The sequence below is a fragment of the Rutilus rutilus genome, assembly GCF_951802725.1.
Source record: "Rutilus rutilus genome assembly, chromosome: 7".
In the NCBI taxonomy this organism is placed as follows: domain Eukaryota; kingdom Metazoa; phylum Chordata; class Actinopteri; order Cypriniformes; family Leuciscidae; genus Rutilus; species Rutilus rutilus.
Genome location: NC_140221.1, coordinates 46,878,614 through 46,898,148, shown reverse-complemented (window position 1 = coordinate 46,898,148; position 19,535 = coordinate 46,878,614). Strand labels below are relative to the sequence as shown.

At 41.8% G+C, this 19,535-nt stretch overlaps 1 protein-coding gene and 1 long non-coding RNA gene across 2 annotated transcripts; both read right to left on the bottom strand.

Annotated features, from left to right (window-relative positions):
- Positions 1–1,550: 1,550 nt before the first annotated feature.
- On the bottom strand, positions 1,551–6,288 carry LOC311292977. The gene is made up of 3 exons (XR_014627864.1): positions 6,150–6,288; positions 1,805–1,882; positions 1,551–1,728 (listed from the first exon to the last, which is right to left on the bottom strand). It is a non-coding gene; the product is annotated as an uncharacterized lncRNA (long non-coding RNA).
- Positions 6,289–6,480: 192 nt separating this feature from the next.
- LOC311293787 (cytosolic phospholipase A2 gamma-like) lies at positions 6,481–18,985 on the bottom strand (the record flags this gene model as incomplete). The annotated part of the gene is made up of 8 exons (XM_084414273.1): positions 6,481–6,629; positions 6,853–6,897; positions 6,990–7,055; positions 17,047–17,187; positions 17,284–17,386; positions 18,138–18,339; positions 18,484–18,626; positions 18,920–18,985. 8 exons carry the CDS (start codon positions 18,983–18,985, stop codon positions 6,481–6,483), a joined length of 915 nt encoding a protein of 304 aa, XP_084270399.1.
- Between the last annotated feature and the right edge of the window lie 550 nt (positions 18,986–19,535).

Here is a 19,535-nt window from a genome sequence, read left to right as displayed (position 1 = left end):
AAAACTGTAGGTATGTTCTTCAGTAAAACCAGTAGAACTTCATTTGATCCTGATATAATAGTTGCTGGAGAAAAATTACGAATCGTAAATCAATACAAATATCTAGGCTTAGTAATAGACTCACATCTCTCCTTTAAAGCCCATATTGAAAAATTATGTAAAATAATCAAGTTTAATCTTGCAAATTTCCGCTCAATTAGAAATGACATGTCAACAGAAGCTGCACTAATTTTTTTACATTCCATGATTTTCAGCCACCTCAGTTACTGCTTAATAAGTTGGTCTCAAGCAAGTCAGAGCGCAAAAAGACCTTTGGAATCATTATACAAACAAGCCATTAAAATCATGGACAAAAAACCAAGGCACTATCATCATTGTGCAATTTTAAAAAAACACAGCCTTTTAAATTGGGACAGTATTCATAAGTTTTTAGATTTGAGTCTTATATACAAAGTGACACATGATTTGGCCCCAGCTCCTCTGGCTGAGTTCATCAGCCAAAGAAACAGCTCTGAGCGCGTCACTCGAGGCTCTGCCAGAGGGGACTGTGTCATCCCTCTGCGCAGGAGCGCTTTCAGTCGCTCGGCCTGGTCAGTGAGGAGCGCTGCTGAATGGAATTCTATACCTGAGGAGGTTAGACAGCTCAACACTTACAAGGCCTTTACAAAAAAATTGAAAGTTTGGCTCATTAACAATTATGTCTGCCAACATTAAAAGCCGCGCCTTTTGAGCTGTATTATATATTTGATATACTATAGCCTTTCTGAAAATCTGTTTTTTGTGTGTCTTATTATTGTAACAGGTACAGTGTACCTTAAGTTATTTTACAGTGTCATTTATATTGTAGTCAATTTGCCATGGACTTGTAAATGTATTTTTTTTGTTCGTATTTTAATGCTTTTTTACATCTTGGCCAGGGGACTACAGATGAAAAATAGCCTTTTGGCTAATTCTGGCTTTTTTAACCATGTTTGTTCATGTGTTTTATGAAATTGCACTGTCCCCTTTTAAATAAACCAATAAATCAAATCAAAATCAAGTAATACAATATTTTATTCAGCAAACATAGTTGTAAATCAGTCTGTGTTATTGTCGATTTGATAATTAATGATCAGCAATTTATTGCTTAATGAACTGACTAAAACATGCAGAAACATGTTTAACATATAAAGCACTGAAATAAATGGAAAAGCTATCGGATAGCACTCTTTGGGTATCATAATACGGTTAAATGAAAACTAAGGGTTTAAATACGCAGACAGAATAATTAAAGGAACTACGAACAGGTGAGGAACTAATGAATAATCATGGAAACTAACAATCTCTGAGAACTCAGACAACACTGAACATGGCAATGATTGAAAATGAAATCAAAACAGAACAAGACCAGTACATATGTACAGCATTTTTAATTATCTGTTAATGTGTTTAAAATCCTGTACATTTTAGGTTAGTGTGAATTCTGGTGGTCAATAAGAATGAAAAAAGCAGCAAGATTATTATAAAAAAAAAATCTCTTGTGTTCTACAGAAGAAACAAGTCATGGGTTTGGAATGACATGATGTGTATATACCGAGAAAGGTTCAGTTCCACTGAAATCCAGTGAAATGATGAGGTCAATGTTTCTCTCTTCTCTCAGCACTGGGAAATAGGGGGAGTTGAGCAACAGTCCAGCGTCTTCATAGTCTCTCGTCTTACTTTTCAGGAGAGTGGAGGGCACTGCTTTATCTGAGGGATCACAGCATTATTATATTATTCACAATGAATTTCCAGTTAGCATCTGTCTATGAGTTTCTGTTCTCACCTTTCATGTTGTGAAGAAAGTCATATTTCCTGCCCCAGATCCACTGAGCCATGCATTTAAAAATACTCGCCCAAAGACCTGTAAAACATATACACAGTGGTTCTTAAATTCAGTAAATATTCTGATGTTGTTTTATATTCTGTATATATTTTTAGTTGACAATATGTTTCTTTGGAGAATAAGCTTTTGATGTTTCATTATAGTTTCTTCATTTTTAATCTTTAAAGTACCTTATTGGATGTCTAAAGGTTCTTCTGTGGCATCAGTCTGTTAAAACCTTTTTTATTAGTACTAATTAGGGATGCACCGATACCACTTTTTCCAGAACGAGTCCGATACTTTCATTTTTGGCACTCGCCGATACCGTTACCGTAACCGAATACCTGTATTTTCACTGCATTTGTAAATTTTATTGTGGAGAAATGTGTATTGGTACTACTAGTGAAACCAAAAGTATATAAATCATATTAGTTGGCTCAATTTGTTCATAAAATATATATTTGCTTCAGTTATTTCCATGCTTTATTAAGCCTGCTAAAATGCATGGTATGAGCTTCTGTTACTTTTACTGTTCATTCTATTGCTCTATCATATTTTATCTTTAATTAAATAGTACAGCACATATTTATAGCAGCTCCAGCAGGGCTCAGTGTTGAGGATTGGGTCAGTGGTTCAAATGTTTAGACACAAGTGAAATATTAATTCATTATTACTTTTTTGATGCTACAACAAAAACTAATTAAATTTAGTTGGACATTTTTGTAAAGTTACAAAAGAATAGCCTATTCAGTCAAGAGCAGCGAGTAATTTATTTGTCCTTTGTTTGATTAACATTAAAGGGGGGGTGAAACACTCAGTTTCAGTCAATCTCCTGTTAATCTTGAGTACCTATAGAGTAGTATTGCATCCTTCATATCTCCAAAAAGTCTTTAGTTTTATTATATTTATAAAAGAAAGATAGGCTGTACCGAGTCTTTCCGGAAAAAAACGAGCAGCTGTAGGCGTGCCGTGTGGGCGGAGCTAAAGAATCACGAGCATACATACTGTATTGTATTGGTATTGTACAGCTCCTGTCTGATCGATTGCTCCTGATCGATTGCTCCTGTCTGCCTCGCTGCCTGCTGTGAGTGTGTTTGCTTCGGTGCTGTAAGCTCCGTCTTAGCCTCGTATTTCCTTGTTTTGAACCATCATTTACTACAATTTCTAGTTGTTTATACTACTACTAAATACAGCTTACCCAACATCTCAGATTAACCTGACATCGCTAGCTTCCGTTACTACTAGCACAACACACTAGTAATCTGCTAGCCTGTTAGCTGCTAAACGCGCCACTCGTGCGCTCAGCTATTTTTATTTATTTATTTTTCTCTCGCGCGCGCTCGCGCCTTTGAGTTCATAAAAGCTCAGGTGAGTGTCTTGTCCTGTTATTGTCACCTGCACTTCATGTCACATGTTTAGCATAGCCTTCTCTGTCGGCAATATAGGATTTATATGTGATAAATGCAAGGAGGCTACAGTTAGGCTAACAGAGAAGATTTCAGAACTAGAAACACGCATCCAAACTTTAATTGAGGATAGTAAGAGTGCTAGAGCTTCAGATACTATTTTGGATGCGCCTAGCATAGTGAACTCTTTACATGATTCGGTTCCAGCTGAATTAGTGCCTGCACAGCCGGGCAAATGGGTGACAGTGAGGGATCGCTCTAGTCACGGATCAAAAAACCACTCATCCGTTCCGATTACCATAACAAATCGATTTGCCCCGCTCAGTGAAACTGTATATTTTTCTTGGCCACAGAGAATAATTGTCTTGTTCACGAGATTATTAACTGGTAGGTCACTCACGAATTTATCGAGCTTGTAACTATAAGATCGAACACATTTAAGAGGCTTTGTTTCGTGAGCAGCAAACAGAGACAATCAAGAGTATAATCAGTTTTAATAAAATGCGATTATAAAGGTAACGTTACAACTACATCTAACAAAGAATATATGTGACAGTAAAATGAAAGTAAAATAAACAGAAAGGAAAAACAGCAGACTGCAGAGTGGTAAACAAATCACAATGTATAGCCTTTGAAATGTAATACGCATTTAAATCTTGGTAAGAGATCAAAAATACTTGCATTGAAAACCTTGTGGTTGGAGGTGGACGGCGAGTAGCCGATGCCTGCGTGTCCGTTTGAAACGGTCTTTGGTTCTTCCTGAGTGCGCGTCGGAGCGGGAGTTTCAAAACGGTTCACGTGTGAGCTGCTAAGACTTGATTTAAGTTCGTTTCACTTTGAGGTGTAAGTGAAGGAACACTAGACTATTAAAACAAGAAGTCGGAGTTACGACTAAAACAAAACAAAGTTTAAGTAAAATAAAATGAAGAGACTCGTACGAGAAAGAAAAATAACGAAAAAGCAGGAACAAAACAAGACGAAAGAAATACAGAACAGAACTGAACGCGGAGTGTAACCGCTTTTCTAGGGTACAGAAATTTCACTCCTCCCTGGACTTGGGCCAATTGGAACGCGAAATTCCAGGCGGGAGAAAAGTTCTTTGTCTCACTATGAGTTTGATTTGCATGTTTTATGGCAGTCTTAGGATCATGCCATTTCTACGTTAAACAATTATAACTGTAGTAAAAATGCATTTTATCATAATTTGATACCCATATCTTTCCTACGGGTATATGGACATTCAATTCAAGACCAAATTTGGTATGTTTAAAAGCTACGGCCTAGAAGTACCTTCTTACTCTGTAAGATAAGTATTAAAAATTCGATTAACAAACTAGGAATAAGACTAACCTAAAATGTGATGTACATTGGTAAATGGGAATGGAGATTTGGACTTTAAAAAGATCCACATGGCATATCTATGATTGCAACAGTGTGCACATCTGAAACATTATTCCTTTAAGGTTTACAAGAATACAAAAACCCATCACAGAGAAGAACAATCGTGGAAAAGAGAAATTACATTTAGGTTTACATATTTCTTCAATGGTTATACATATAACATATCTAGGATGAACACTTTATTTCTGCTCCTCTGCCAGAATCTCAGTGAGATTCCTGGCTTGTTGACATTCCGTTAGGGTTATACAAATCTTTATCAACCTAACCAAAGTGGGGAGGGGGGTCTGATTACCCGAGGATGCCGGCGAACATTCTTAAACTAGAACATTTATAATTCAAGGCTATGCATTAGAAAGTCACACCTCTATTATAAAGCAAAAACTAATCACACATGCATATAGGAATGTACATACATTAGAAGGTGGTTTCTATTCTAAATTACATACAAAGGACGTGTTTGTAGGTGAGTGTGTGTCTTTGTGTCTTTGTGTGTGTGTGTGTGTGTGTGTGTGTGTGTGTGTGTGTGTGTGTGTGTGTGTGTGTGTGTGTGTGTGTGGACAGACCACCTGGGCCTCCGTTTGCAGGGAAGGGGGAAGATTGATACCAATCTTTGTGGTCTGCCAGTGAGGATCCTAGCCATGTTCTGTTAAATTTCATGCTGGCATGAAAGTGTCAGAAAGCAATTTGACCAAGGTTTTCGGAGCTCTTCGGGGTCCATTTGGTGTTATTCTTTGCTTTCTGGGGAGAAGTGCCCTTAGGACCGTATAAGGAAATTCCGCCCCATCTGACGTCACACAGACCCATACTCGAAAAAAACTTTCCGAAACTTGTGACAAACCAGAAGGAGTATTTTTGGTACAGAAATACTCCATCAAACGTACAACTTAATTTTTTAAACTTTGTCCATGTTTAGTATGGGAATCCAACTCTTTAACTGTGTAAAAAACTGAGTATGCATGAAATAGCATTTCACCAAATCATGCTTTTAATGTTGTTTATATGTCTAAGCTGTGTTTTGAATATGCTTTAAGACAGATCATGAGCAAATTCATAACACCATTCATTGTCATAACACAAAAAGTCAAACACCATTGCTGAGTATTTTCTTCTTAAGACTGCAGTGAACCGAAGACAGTCACAAAAATCGCTGGTGTTTCTGACGTCACAAACTACCTTGTAACCAATCAGATCAACGTGTGATCGTCAACCAGTGGATCTCTGAGCTGAGTGAGTGGAGGCGGGGCTCATTTGCATATTCATAGAACCACGTATACTAAATAAGGGAAGGGTGTCGAGTTACATTCAAGCTATTTAAAGGCATAACATTTTTTTTAAAGAAAAAAGTTTTAAGTGAGTTTAAATGAGTTTTAAGGGATAGCCTACAATTATTGACTACAGCGGGACTTTAAGCACATTTCGGTTTATGCATTAATCTGGCTTGAAAATCTAAAAAGTAAGTACATTATACAAATCAACATTGTAAAGACAGTTCAACCTACCTTTATGTTGCTTGAAACTGAAGCAATGATTCAAACCATTACACACATCCTCAGTGTATTGTTTCATATACTGTTTTGCAGCTTCTTTATCAGTGAGATTCAGTTTTCTCTCCAGAAAAATCAGCTGATGTTTGCCTCCAGAGATGTGAAAAAAGTTATTTTTATCTGATGCAGGTAAAACTAGTTTGTGTGTCTTTTATTACAGTTTTTGTTGGACAAAACAGATGTTTTTGCATGTTTTTGTATCCATACAGTTGTTTCATCAATTCGTCTGTAGTTTGTCTTACTGTTTAAATGTTGCTGAATAGCCATTAAAGAAACATTTTCTAGCTCACTTTAGGAAAATCTTACCGTTTAGCTTAGTTCTGATGGATTTATCGTGAGCAGACGGATCTTTGCCATTCAAAACCGAGAGATTCATGTCCACGAGATCCATGAGCACCTGGTGACATTTGTCTACAGGTGGGGAGTGTGGATCTTCTGAAAACACACATTGAACACAGTGCAAAATGTCTTGAATGCAAATGCTTTCCATCCCCAGATTTATGACTACCAGGTGTTTTCAGGTGATAATCATTATTATAGCTCACTTTTTATTTTTCATCATTAAAGAGTTTAACTTTTTATTCATCAGCAGGTAGCATGAACAGGTCATTAGACACATCAACTTGTCAATAAATAAAAGCTGTAAAAAATGCTTTACCTTTCCTCAACTCCAATTCGATTAGTAGTAAATGTTTTAATAACTCTGGTGGAAAAAAATCAAATGTAAGTAAAGTTCACATGATAATGACTCTCAGCTTTAGACAGAACTGCATCTTGAGAACAATATAGTTGCACCTTTTATTCGTTTCCAGATGAATTTACGGATCTCGACTCGATCAGCTAAAGCGCTGCCACACAGAGCTACAGAAAACACATTTAAGTTTAAAAGTGTCAGGTTGAGTGAAGGGAGCAAGTACTCAATTGCAGGAGAAAAAAAAGGGCTTTATTAATAAAACTGAAAACACAAACAAAAACTGCCCTGTGGGGGGACAACAGGGCAGAAAGACTTGACACGGCACGACTACAGCAGGGAAACACTCAAGGTCGGGCAAGTTAATCAATAATCAGGTAACAAGATGGGAAGGGCTAGACAATCAACAGGAGAGCACATGGCACAAGGAAACACATGACAAGCCATGTACTCACACCAAACATGACTTGAACACAAGCACATGGCCAGTAAAACGGCCCTAAAAGCGGCCAGGGCTGAGCACCTCCGCAAACTAATAGAAAATAACCAAAACAATCATAGATTTTTATTTAACACCGTGGCTAGACTAACAAATAAACAGACGTCACCTGAGCAAAATATTCCGTTACAGTTTAGTAGTAATGATTTCATGAACTTCTTCACTGAGAAAATAGAAAACATCAGAACCACAATTGTAAACGTTCAATCCTCAATCGCGCCTTATAATTCAGCCTCAATTATCCCCCCGCAAGAACAATTACAGTGCTTTACAACTATAGAACAAAAAGAGTTAAATAAACTTATCACTTCATCTAAAACAACAACATGTTTATTAGATCCTATACCAACTAAACTACTGAAAGAAGTGTTACCTGTAGTGGAAGAGCCTCTCCTCAATATTATTAACTCATCTTTAACTTTAGGTCATGTTCCAAGAACATTTAAACTGGCAGTTATAAAACCTCTCATTAAGAAACCACAATTAGACCCACATAATCTAGCAAATTATAGACCCATTTCAAATCTACCTTTTATGTCTAAAATACTAGAAAAAGTTGTGTCCGCTCAATTGTGCTCTTTCTTGCAAGAAAATGACATCTATGAAAAGTTTCAGTCTGGATTCAGACCGCATCATAGCACTGAAACTGCGCTCGTTAAAATCACAAATGATTTACTTTTAGCTTATGACCTAGGCTGTATCTCAATACTAGTTTTACTTGATCTTAGTGCTGCGTTCGATACTATAGATCACACAATACTCTTAGATCGACTACAAAATTATACTGGTGTTCAAGGACAAGCATTAAGCTGGTTCAGATCATACTTATCTGACCGCTACCATTTTGTCTATTTAAATGGAGAAAAATTTATCATAACTCCAGTAAACTATGGAGTGCCGCAGGGATCTGTGTTAGGCCCTCTATTATTCTCAGTATATATGCTGCCACTTGGAAATATTATAAGGAAACATGGAATTAGTTTCCATTGTTAAGCTGATGACACTCAAATCTATATTTCATCACGGCCAGATGAAAACGCTAAATTATCCAAATTGACAGAGTGTGTTAAAGATATAAAAGATTGGATGACGCGCAATTTTCTTTTATTAAATCCAGACAAGACAGAGGTAATACTTATCGGTTCAAAAAACCGCCCACAGAACCTCTCACAATACAACTTTAACATCGTAGGATGTCCTGTTACTTTATCCTCTACAGTAAAAGACCTGGGTGTTATATTAGACTGCAACCTGTCTTTTGAAAATCATATTTCATATGTTACAAGAACAGCCTTTTTCCACCTTAAAAACATTGCTAAGCTACATAACATGCTATCAGTTTCTGATGCAGAAATGTTAGTTCATGCATTCATGACCTCGAGACTAGATTACTGTAATGCTTTATTAGCCGGTTGTCCTGCATCCTCAATAAACAAGCTACAGTTAGTCCAAAATGCAGCCGCTAGAGTTCTAACTAGATCAAGAAAATATGATCATATAACACCAATTTTATCATCTCTACATTGGTTACCTATAAAGTTCAGTATTAATTACAAGGTATTGCTACTGACTTATAAAGCCCTAAACGGCTTAGCTCCAGTCTATTTAAACGGCTTAGCTCCAGTCTATTTAACTTCTATCGCCCTATAATCCATCGCGCTCTTTAAGATCACTAAATTCGAGGCTTTTGGTCATACCTAGGATATCTAGGTTCACCAAAGGAGGGAGAGCATTTTCACATTTAGCTCCAAAACTCTGGAATAGCCTTCCTGATACTGTTCGTTGCTCAGACTCGCTCTCCCAGTTTAAAACTAGATTAAAGACGCATCTCTTCAGCCAGGCATTCATATAATACTTTTAATCTTACAGTTAAATCCGACCTCTAGTTCATAAACGTCAGAGGAGAACTGGCCCCCGACTGAGCCTGGGTTCTCCCAAGGTTTTTTTTTTCTCCATTAGGCCACCTGATGGAGTTTTTCGGTTCCTTGCCACTGTTGCCTTTGGCTTGCTCAGTTGGGGATATTTGGGGATATTTAATTTAATTAATCAATCAACAATACTATTGATCAGCATTATCAAACGTGGACGTTTTCCACTAGTAACAAACTGTAACGTGCTCCAAGAACCAAGTTAAAGTCAGGATCTAGATGCAGATAAAAATGATGTTTAATGGCTCAAAACAGCAATTCATGACTTGAGCGCAGAACACATGACACAGAGCGTAGAGCTTCACCATAGCAATAAACCATGAAGGGCACGTTCACATGAACATCAGAACACACTAACATTCAAACAATAATCCGTACAGGTAAGAAAGAACACCATGGTTAAAAAACAGAACTAATTAGATAACACTGTACACCTGAGTGAGTGAGTCTAATTAGCAAACAAAACTACAAAGACCATGAACAGAACTACAAAAGAAACATGAACTGACAATTTTCACAATAAAAGACATGACAAAGCACAGGTTCCTTACATAACCCCCCTCCTTAACAGTGTTGGGAGTAACGCGTTACAAAAGTAATTAATTACTGTAATGCATTGCTTTTTGCTGTAACGCGGTAATGTAAGGCATTACAGGGGGGAAAAATGTAATATTTTACTCGGTACAAATGTCAGTAACGCGCGTTACAAGCAGTTAACCTGGAATAAAGTGGTAGTTTTTTTTTCCTTCATGCAAATTCGCCAAAATCACCGCGAGATCAGCAGAGGAGAAACGTCCGCGCAAAATGTTTCACTCCGTTTCCATGGCAACTCTGCGCCGCGGCCGCTCCAGTGTTTGAAAAATAGACAGTAGGCGTTTCTCAATGTCAAGGAAGGATCCTCGGAAGCCAGAATTTCGAGGATGCTACGTCATCGACATCCGTCGAAGGACTGTTCCAATGTCGAGGATCCTCGGAATTTCCACCAAGGACTGAGTCCTTCGTTCGAAAAATATCCCATATACAGGAAAGGATGCATATGTGTAGCCTTCGCGCTCTTCGCGCTCTCAAATCACCCACAATCCTATGCGCGCAGCTTTGCTATCTTGTTCAAAAAATTCAAAATGTTAGACGTTAACGGAGTCGGAGCGTTAACGGATCAATATGCTTTCAAATGTAAATATATTTACGTTACCAAACATTTGTTTAAAAAAATAATTACATCCATTATGTTATGGGTCAAATTGACCCGCACTGTTTAAACACACTTAACAGTCAAATAATCAATATGATTAAAAAGGAGTTTATTGATTTAAAAACGATTATATTGCCTGAGTGAACAGAACTGCGTCCATAGCAACGCTCTGTTTTTCATTTTCACTGACGTAATGACGCACTGACGTGCACTTGCTAGCCTGTTCCATTTACATGTTCTCCGAATGCTAAAGAGGAGCCTCGCCTAGCCTCTGAAGGAAGTGACTTGGAAGGACCAGTCCTGCCAAGGAAGTATCCTTGACATTGAGAAACACCTATTATGGGTTTGAAAGCGACATGAATGTTCAAAGTTCACGCGCACGGCCATTGATTAAACCACGTCAAAATCATGCAGCATTTACAAACATCTAGAATTAGAACATTACTTAAATAAAAATCTCATTAATATTACATTATACATTTAAAACTGATTTTGGAGATCTATGACTCGTTCATAGACCAAATGGCATATGCCCACACTACTGCAGTCACTCACTATAATAATTAAAATAAAATAAAAATATTTGGCTTAGTTATTTTTATTTTTGCTAAAGTTTAACCCTAAAGTTTAGCCCGGGCTTAAAGTAAAAAAATTTCTGTACCATGCGTCCATGCAAAGTACCATGGTAATATTTGAGGTACCAAGGTTATATCTGAGGAAGTATGTACCATGGTAATATGTACGGCAGAATGTACCATGGTTATATCTGAGGTACTAGGGCATGTACCATGGTAAATCTGAGGTACCATACTATGTACCATAGTAACATACTGTACAGTATAGTACTTCAGATATTATCATGGTACCATGATAATATCTGAAGTACTATAAAGTATGTACCATAGTTATATCTGAGGTACTATGGTATGTACCATGGTAGGTACCACGGTAAATCTGAGGTACCATACTATGTACCATAGTAACATCTACAGTACCATGCAATGTACCATGGTACCATGATAATATCTGAAGTACTATATAGTACCATGGTTATATGTAAGGTACCATGGTACTACCATAGTACTACTATGGAATACCATGGTACTACTATGGTATACCATGGTATGTACTATAGTACATCATAGTAAAATTTCTTATGGGTCCAAGCTCAGTCGGATACCACATCACCTTCTACTGGATGTGTAATGAGCTAATTGAGCATCATAAGCTACATTTAGATTTCCAAATCCATATTTGCAGTTATTTGGGTGAGAGTAACTTAAAAGTAATGCAATAGTAGTGTAATGCCTTACATTTTAAATACAGTAATATTGTAATGTAACGAATTACTTTGAAATGACAGTAATAAGTAATAAATAACGCATTACAGTTTCGAAGTAACTTGCCCAACACTGCTCCTTAATGGCGGCTCCTGACGCCCAACAAAGATTCCCTGAAATCGTTGTCCATGGGAGGGCCAGGACCGTGAGGCAGGGGAAAAACTAGCCTAATTGCTAACCCAAAAGGCAGTTCAATGGGCTCTGATACAAACATTGAGACAGTACTACAATGTGCCCGACACAAGGCAAAGACATTCATGGCAGCGACATTCATGGCAGCAATACAAAACCAAGACCCCATAACACTTGTCACATGAAACATAATAAACATCAGTAATTTGTCCATGGCAGTGGCATGAAGCTTGAAGCTCAAGGTATCCTTACTTGTCACATTGTACATGGGTAACTTGGTTTCCCCCGTGACCATGGCATAAAGCTTGGAATTTGAAAAAACTACCCCCTCGTTCCAAAGAAAAAACAAAAATGCACACTCGTTCTTAACCATGGTGTGCCTCTTCTCAGTTTCAATGTTCTCATTCAACACTGAGACGATCACATTCTCGGCCTCGGTGCAATTCTTTGTAGCCTCAGCACTCACGTTCTCGGCATCGTTGCACTCGTCCACTGCAGCCTCGGCACTCACGTTCTCGGCATCGTTGCACTCGTCCACTGCAGCCTCGGCACTCACGTTCTCGGCATCGTTGCACTCGTTCACTGCAGCCTCGGCACTCACGTTCTCGACATCGTTGCACTCGTTCACTGCAGCCTCGGCACACTCGTTCTCGGCTTCGTTGCACTCGTTCACTGCAGCCTCGGCACACTCGTTCTCGGCTTCGTTGCACTCGTTCACTGCAGCCTCGGCACTCACGTTCTCGGCATCGTTGCACTCGTTCACTGCAGCCTCGGCACTCACGTTCTCGGCATCGTTGCACTCGTTCACTGCAGCCTCGGCACTCACGTTCTCGGCATCGTTGCACTCGTTCACTGCAGCCTCGGCACACTCGTTCTCGACATCGTTGCACTCGTTCACTGCAGCCTCGGCACTCACGTTCTCGGCATCGTTGCACTCGTTCACTGCAGCCTCGGCACTCACGTTCTCGACATCGTTGCACTCGTTCACTGCAGCCTCGGCACTCACGTTCTCGGCATCGTTGCACTCGTTCACTGCAGCCTCGGCACACTCGTTCTCGGCTTCGTTGCACTCGTTCACTGCAGCCTCGGCACACTCGTTCTCGGCTTCGTTGCACTCGTTCACTGCAGCCTCGGCACTCACGTTCTCGGCATCGTTGCACTCGTTCACTGCAGCCTCGGCACTCACGTTCTCGGCATCGTTGCACTCGTTCACTGCAGCCTCAGCACTCACGTTCTCGGCATCGTTGCACTCGTTCACTGCAGCCTCGGCACACTCGTTCTCGGCTTCGTTGCACTCGTTCACTGCAGCCTCGGCACACTCGTTCTCGGCTTCGTTGCACTCGTTTACTGCAGCCTCGGCACACTCGTTCTCGGCTTCGTTGCACTCGTTCACTGCAGCCTCGGCACACTCGTTCTCGGCTTCGTTGCACTCGTTCACTGCAGCCTCGGCACACTCGTTCTCGGCTTCGTTGCAACGATGCCTCGGCACACTCGTTCTCGACATCGTTGCACTCGTTCACTGCAGCCTCGGCACTCACGTTCTCGGCATCGTTGCACTCGTTCACTGCAGCCTCGGCACTCACGTTCTCGACATCGTTGCACTCGTTCACTGCAGCCTCGGCACTCACGTTCTCGGCATCGTTGCACTCGTTCACTGCAGCCTCGGCACACTCGTTCTCGGCTTCGTTGCACTCGTTCACTGCAGCCTCGGCACACTCGTTCTCGGCTTCGTTGCACTCGTTCACTGCAGCCTCGGCACTCACGTTCTCGGCATCGTTGCACTCGTTCACTGCAGCCTCGGCACTCACGTTCTCGGCATCGTTGCACTCGTTCACTGCAGCCTCAGCACTCACGTTCTCGGCATCGTTGCACTCGTTCACTGCAGCCTCGGCACACTCGTTCTCGGCTTCGTTGCACTCGTTCACTGCAGCCTCGGCACACTCGTTCTCGGCTTCGTTGCACTCGTTCACTGCAGCCTCGGCACTCACGTGCTCGGCATCGTTGCACTCGTTCACTGCAGCCTCGGCACTCACGTTCTCGGCATCGTTGCACTCGTTCACTGCAGCCTCAGCACTCACGTTCTCGGCATCGTTGCACTCGTTCACTGCAGCCTCGGCACACTCGTTCTCGGCTTCGTTGCACTCGTTCACTGCAGCCTCGGCACACTCGTTCTCGGCTTCGTTGCACTCGTTCACTGCAGCCTCGGCACACTCGTTCTCGGCTTCGTTGCACTCGTTCACTGCAGCCTCGGCACTCACGTTCTCGGCTTCGTTGCACTCGTTTACTGCAGCCTCGGCACACTCGTTCTCGGCTTCGTTGCACTCGTTTACTGCAGCCTCAGCACTCACGTTCTCGGCATCGTTGCACTCGTTCACTGCAGCCTCGGCACACTCGTTCTCGGCTTCGTTGCACTCGTTCACTGCAGCCTCGGCACTCACGTTCTCGGCTTCGTTGCACTCGTTTACTGCAGCCTCAGCACTCACGTTCTCGGCATCGTTGCACTCGTTCACTGCAGCCTCGGCACACTCGTTCTCGGCTTCGTTGCACTCGTTCACTGCAGCCTCGGCACTCACGTTCTCGGCTTCGTTGCACTCGTTTACTGCAGCCTCGGCACACTCGTTCTCGGCATCGTTGCACTCGTTCACTGCAGCCTCGGCACTCACGTTCTCGGCTTCGTTGCACTCGTTCACTGCAGCCTCGGCACACTCGTTCTCGGCATCGTTGCACTCGTTTACTGCAGCCTCGGCACACTCGTTCTCGGCATCGTTGCACTCGTTCACTGCAGCCTCGGCACACTCGTTCTCGGCATCGTTGCACTCGTTCACTGCAGCCTCGGCACTCACGTTCTCGGCTTCGTTGCACTCGTTCACTGCAGCCTCGGCACACTCGTTCTCGGCATCGTTGCACTCGTTCACTGCAGCCTCGGCACACTCGTTCTCGGCTTCGTTGCACTCGTTCACTGCAGCCTCGGCACTCACGTTCTCGACATCGTTGCACTCGTTCACTGCAGCCTCGGCACTCACGTTCTCCTCTACTGCCCCCCCTGAAAAATTATTTAAAGCCAGATCTTGGTTCGAGAGGACAGTTGCACTCTCTGGGTTGTGGTAATCCACAGCCTCACCCACAGTGAAACTAGAACCACTTAAAAACAAAATAAAGTCCATCTGCTGGCATAGCGTAGAGGGGTGCTCAAACGAAGGCATTAACTCAGCGAATTCATCGTCCAATCCATATTGAAAGCACCACTTTAAATAAGTCTCATCCCATGGTACATGATCCATGAAACATAGAAAATCCTTGACATAATTTTCAATAGAACGACCTGCTTGACAAGGACTCATGAGCCGATCTGCTAGATCCATTTTTGGACGGATTATTCTGTAACGTGCTCCAAGAACCAAGTTAAAGTCAGGATCTAGATGCAGATAAAAATGATGTTTAATGGCTCAAAACAGCAATTCATGACTTGAGCGCAGAACACATGACACAGAGCGTAGAGCTTCACCATAGCAATAAACCATGAAGGGCACGTTCACATGAACATCAGAACACACTAACATTCAAACAATAATCCGTACAGGTAAGAAAGAACACCATGGTTAAATAACAGAACTAATTAGATAACACTGTACACCTGAGTGAGTGAGTCTAATTAGCAAACAAAACTACAAAGACCATGAACAGAACTACAAAAGAAACATGAACTGACAATTTTCACAATAAAAGACATGACAAAGCACAGGTTCCTTACACAAACATTGATATATTATTTTAATTTAATACTGTGAAGCTGCTTTGATACAATTTGTATTGTGAAAAGCGCTATATAAATAAACTTGACTTGACTTGACTTAAAACAAATCACAAGCCATGTGCTCACACAAAACGCGCAGCTAATAGGCTTGTTCGACTTCATGCAGCTCTGCACAGACCGATCGGTGGCTGACTTGAAGCAGTGCATGCCGGTTAGGAATTTTGTCCGACTTGATACAGCACCGACGCCATGTGACTGTGACGTATGCCCTCAAAGTAGCGCGAGAGCGATTCGAGAGCCGGAGAACTCAAGAGCGGCTGCTCGAGCTCTGATGATGACACAGCTCTTCCTCGATTGGCCGGATTCACCGCATGACAATGATCACGAGTGTTTCGTGTTTATTCTCACACCTTTAGTTCCACTAAAGCTCACAAATCAGGTTTTTATAACAGTAAACACTCTTTTCATGTAGTCGCGATGTTGTATTGTGTCATGTTTATCAAAATAAAACTGATTAAAAACGTCGACTCCACTTGATTGATGGTAGCTTATGTTGAACTTTATTCTTGTTCAAACAGACGCTGTATGAAGCAGTACATAAAGTATTGAATGAAAATGTCTCTGAAACATCTGTGTATTTGGCAAATATTGCATTTATTTCACTTCAGCTGTGGTAAAGTATGCAAACACCAAGTGAGCGGTCACTACGGGAACCAGAAAGTGTCTAGGTGTGTTCGACATCGGCTGCGGCTGGATGTAACCGATCAGCGAGAGTAGCCGCGTGCAGGCGGGGAGGAGGTGCAAACGGAGACGTGAAGTCGGACACTTTCTGGTTCCCATAGTGACCGCTCACGTTTTTTTTTTTTTTTTTCAAAAATTATTGACAATCAGACTCCAGATAATCTTTCTGCACTGGTTTGGTTCCGATAGGGCGAAAAACCTAAGATTCAGAAATCTAAAATACACAAAAAATTTGCAGATAACGATCGAATCTGAGACATGTGTTTTGTTCGTCTTGAGCCAAGGATTCCTATGATATAAGACACGAGCCTGCGACAAACAGAGTTAAGAGTTATGAGCCATTACGTACTTTTGATTGCTGTGGTGCAACCGTCAGGCCGATTGACGTTGTAGACTGTGTGAGTACTGCCGTCCCTGAAAGTTTCAAGTCTCTACAACATACAGTTTGGTCTGCCCAATTACTTTTAGGGGAGATTGCTGATCCTTGGAAATTCTAACAATTACAATACAGTTTTTGCACTACATGCCTGAACCCCTAATTTAAAAAAACTTTCCTTTAAAACAGAATTTGTTACCTTGCAGGTACAGCATGTCAATCTCAGGCTGGTTCTCGATCTTACGGACATTTTCAAACTTGCTGCCAAAGTTGGATGTTTCCACAAACGCTCCAGTGAGGGAATAACCGGCTTCATGTGGAGTGAACTCAAACCAGGGGTCTGCAGACAGAAACACATCCATATAACAGCTGACACAAACATATTAACCTTCTGTCTTTCTTTTTCTCTCTCTCTCTCTCACACACACACACAGACCTGCATCTTTGTGCTGTTTGCAGTGCTTGTCGATCACTGTGTAGATGGGAAACGGGTCTTTACTCTGCTGGTCCCACTGATCTGTGAGTTTTTGTTCATCTATCTGAAGAGAAAAAAATATTTTGCAGCTGTTGTTTATTATGTTAGTGTAGGGGAGACCTGGGGGTGACATACCCAGGTATGTTTAAGGGTAAGTAAGCAGATAACCTCAAATTTCGGTTCCAAAAACGGGGTTACTTTCAGGGTGTGTAAGTATGTTAATAATTACGAGAACGTTTCCCATTATTCTGATATAGTTTCTTTTATTACGAGAAAATAACAGATTACACGAGAAAGTTTCTCATTATTATGACATAGTCATTATTATGAGGAAGTTTCTCAATATAATCAGAAACTAAACGTCTATAATGAGATACTAAACTAGGGCAGTCATGTGAAGGTCGTGTGTTTGATTCTTAACACTTGCAGGAAATGACCGAGGTGCCCTTGAGCAAGGCACCTAACCTCCCCGGGCGTCGAGGTGAATGGCTGTGTGTGTGTATGTGTGTGTGCCCACAGTTTGCAGTTGCAGTTCCACTACTCACTGCTCCTAATGTGTGTGCACTAATTTGAATGAGTTAAATGCAGATGAAAAAAACAAAACAAGTATGGGTTGCCATACTTGGCCGTCACGTCACTTCACCTCATAATTATGAGAAAGTTTCTTATTATTATGACTTACAAAATCATATTTTTTAACCAAGTGTGGCGTACATATCAATATACCACTAAAAATATAGCACTTTCTAAGACTGTGAGCACTTCATTAAGATTGTATACATCATTGAGGGGTTGTTGTGGTCTGTGGTACAGACCTCTTTCACATAATCCGTCACAAACATCGCTGCCCAGATGTCAGTCAAGCTGAATATGTCTTTCTCATAGTAATATTTCTTCAGTTTGGCAAATGCATCTTTCAAGCTGACTCCAGGATTGTTGAGTTTCTTGATGATCTTTTTTTCCACAGTCTCTAGTTTGGTGGACCAGTCTGGCTCCTGATATAAGGAGGCCATACACCTTCAGAGTAACAACATAAGCTCTCATTTATGACATTCAACCCATCTCTGTGTGTGTGTGTGTGTGTGTGTGTGTGTGTGTGTGTGTGTGTGTGTGTGTGTGTGTGTGTGTGTGTGTGTGTGTGTGTGTGTGTGTTGTTTGTACCAGGTGGATCCAGAGACTCCGCTCAGGTAAAGCACACAGTCCAGAAGACCTGTTTTCTGGAGTTGATCCAGGGATCCCATCAAACCCACCATGGCTCTTTCTCCTCCTCCAGATCCCAGTAATGCTATGTTTGGCACTTCAGTCTGAAACACACACAGTTTGATTTTGCAAACATTTGATGCTCAACATTTGACCCCCCGCTTCAGGGGCATGGTCAACACATCGGAAAGGAGCAATGTTGCTCACCTCCTCCGCATTTCGCATTCAAGGGGGTGATCTACCAGTATACTGTCCTTCCATTCGGACTGTCTCTGGCACCGTGCACTTTCACCAAGTGCATGGATGCAGCCTTCTGAGACAGAAGGGAGTGCGCATCCTGGATTACCTCAACAACTGGCACGTCTTAGCCCAGTCAGAGGCCGAGTTAAATACTCACAGATCCATTCTCCTCAGCCATCATGGCCTCTGCATCATCAGTACTCCCGCTGGGTCTGCTACACATGCAGTCCCTGAAGTACTGGCTGAAACCCCAGGTCCCAGCTCATGCTTGGCACTCAGGTCGTCTCCATGTCAAGATGGATCATGGCCATGTCAAAGCCCTTGGAAGGCCAGGGCAATTTGGTACCAGTGGGAGTCCTAAAGCTGGAGTCCTAAACACTGTATCTGAGGCTAGAGCCCCATCCATGAGACGCCTCTACACTCTTAAGTGGTCTGTTTTCTCCAACTGGTGTACAGTTCGGAACCAAGGCCCAACCTCCTGTGACGTACCGCTGGTACTGTCTTTTCTGCAAGAGATAATGGACACGGGTCGCACCCCTTTGGCAGGAACAACCTGGTTGTTCGCTTTCTAAAAGGGGCTAGGAGGCTCAGAGTGAGCTCAACCCGCTGATATCTCCCTGGAGGCTCCGACCCAGGGTCTGAGCCCTTTCTCTGTTGGGTGAATAGTCTGCCCTGCACTCAAGGCCCAAGGCTCAAGTTTCTGCAATCATAGCACGGCGTGATTGAATTGTATCCGAATCACACTAGGTAAGCAATACAGTATCGATAAGGAA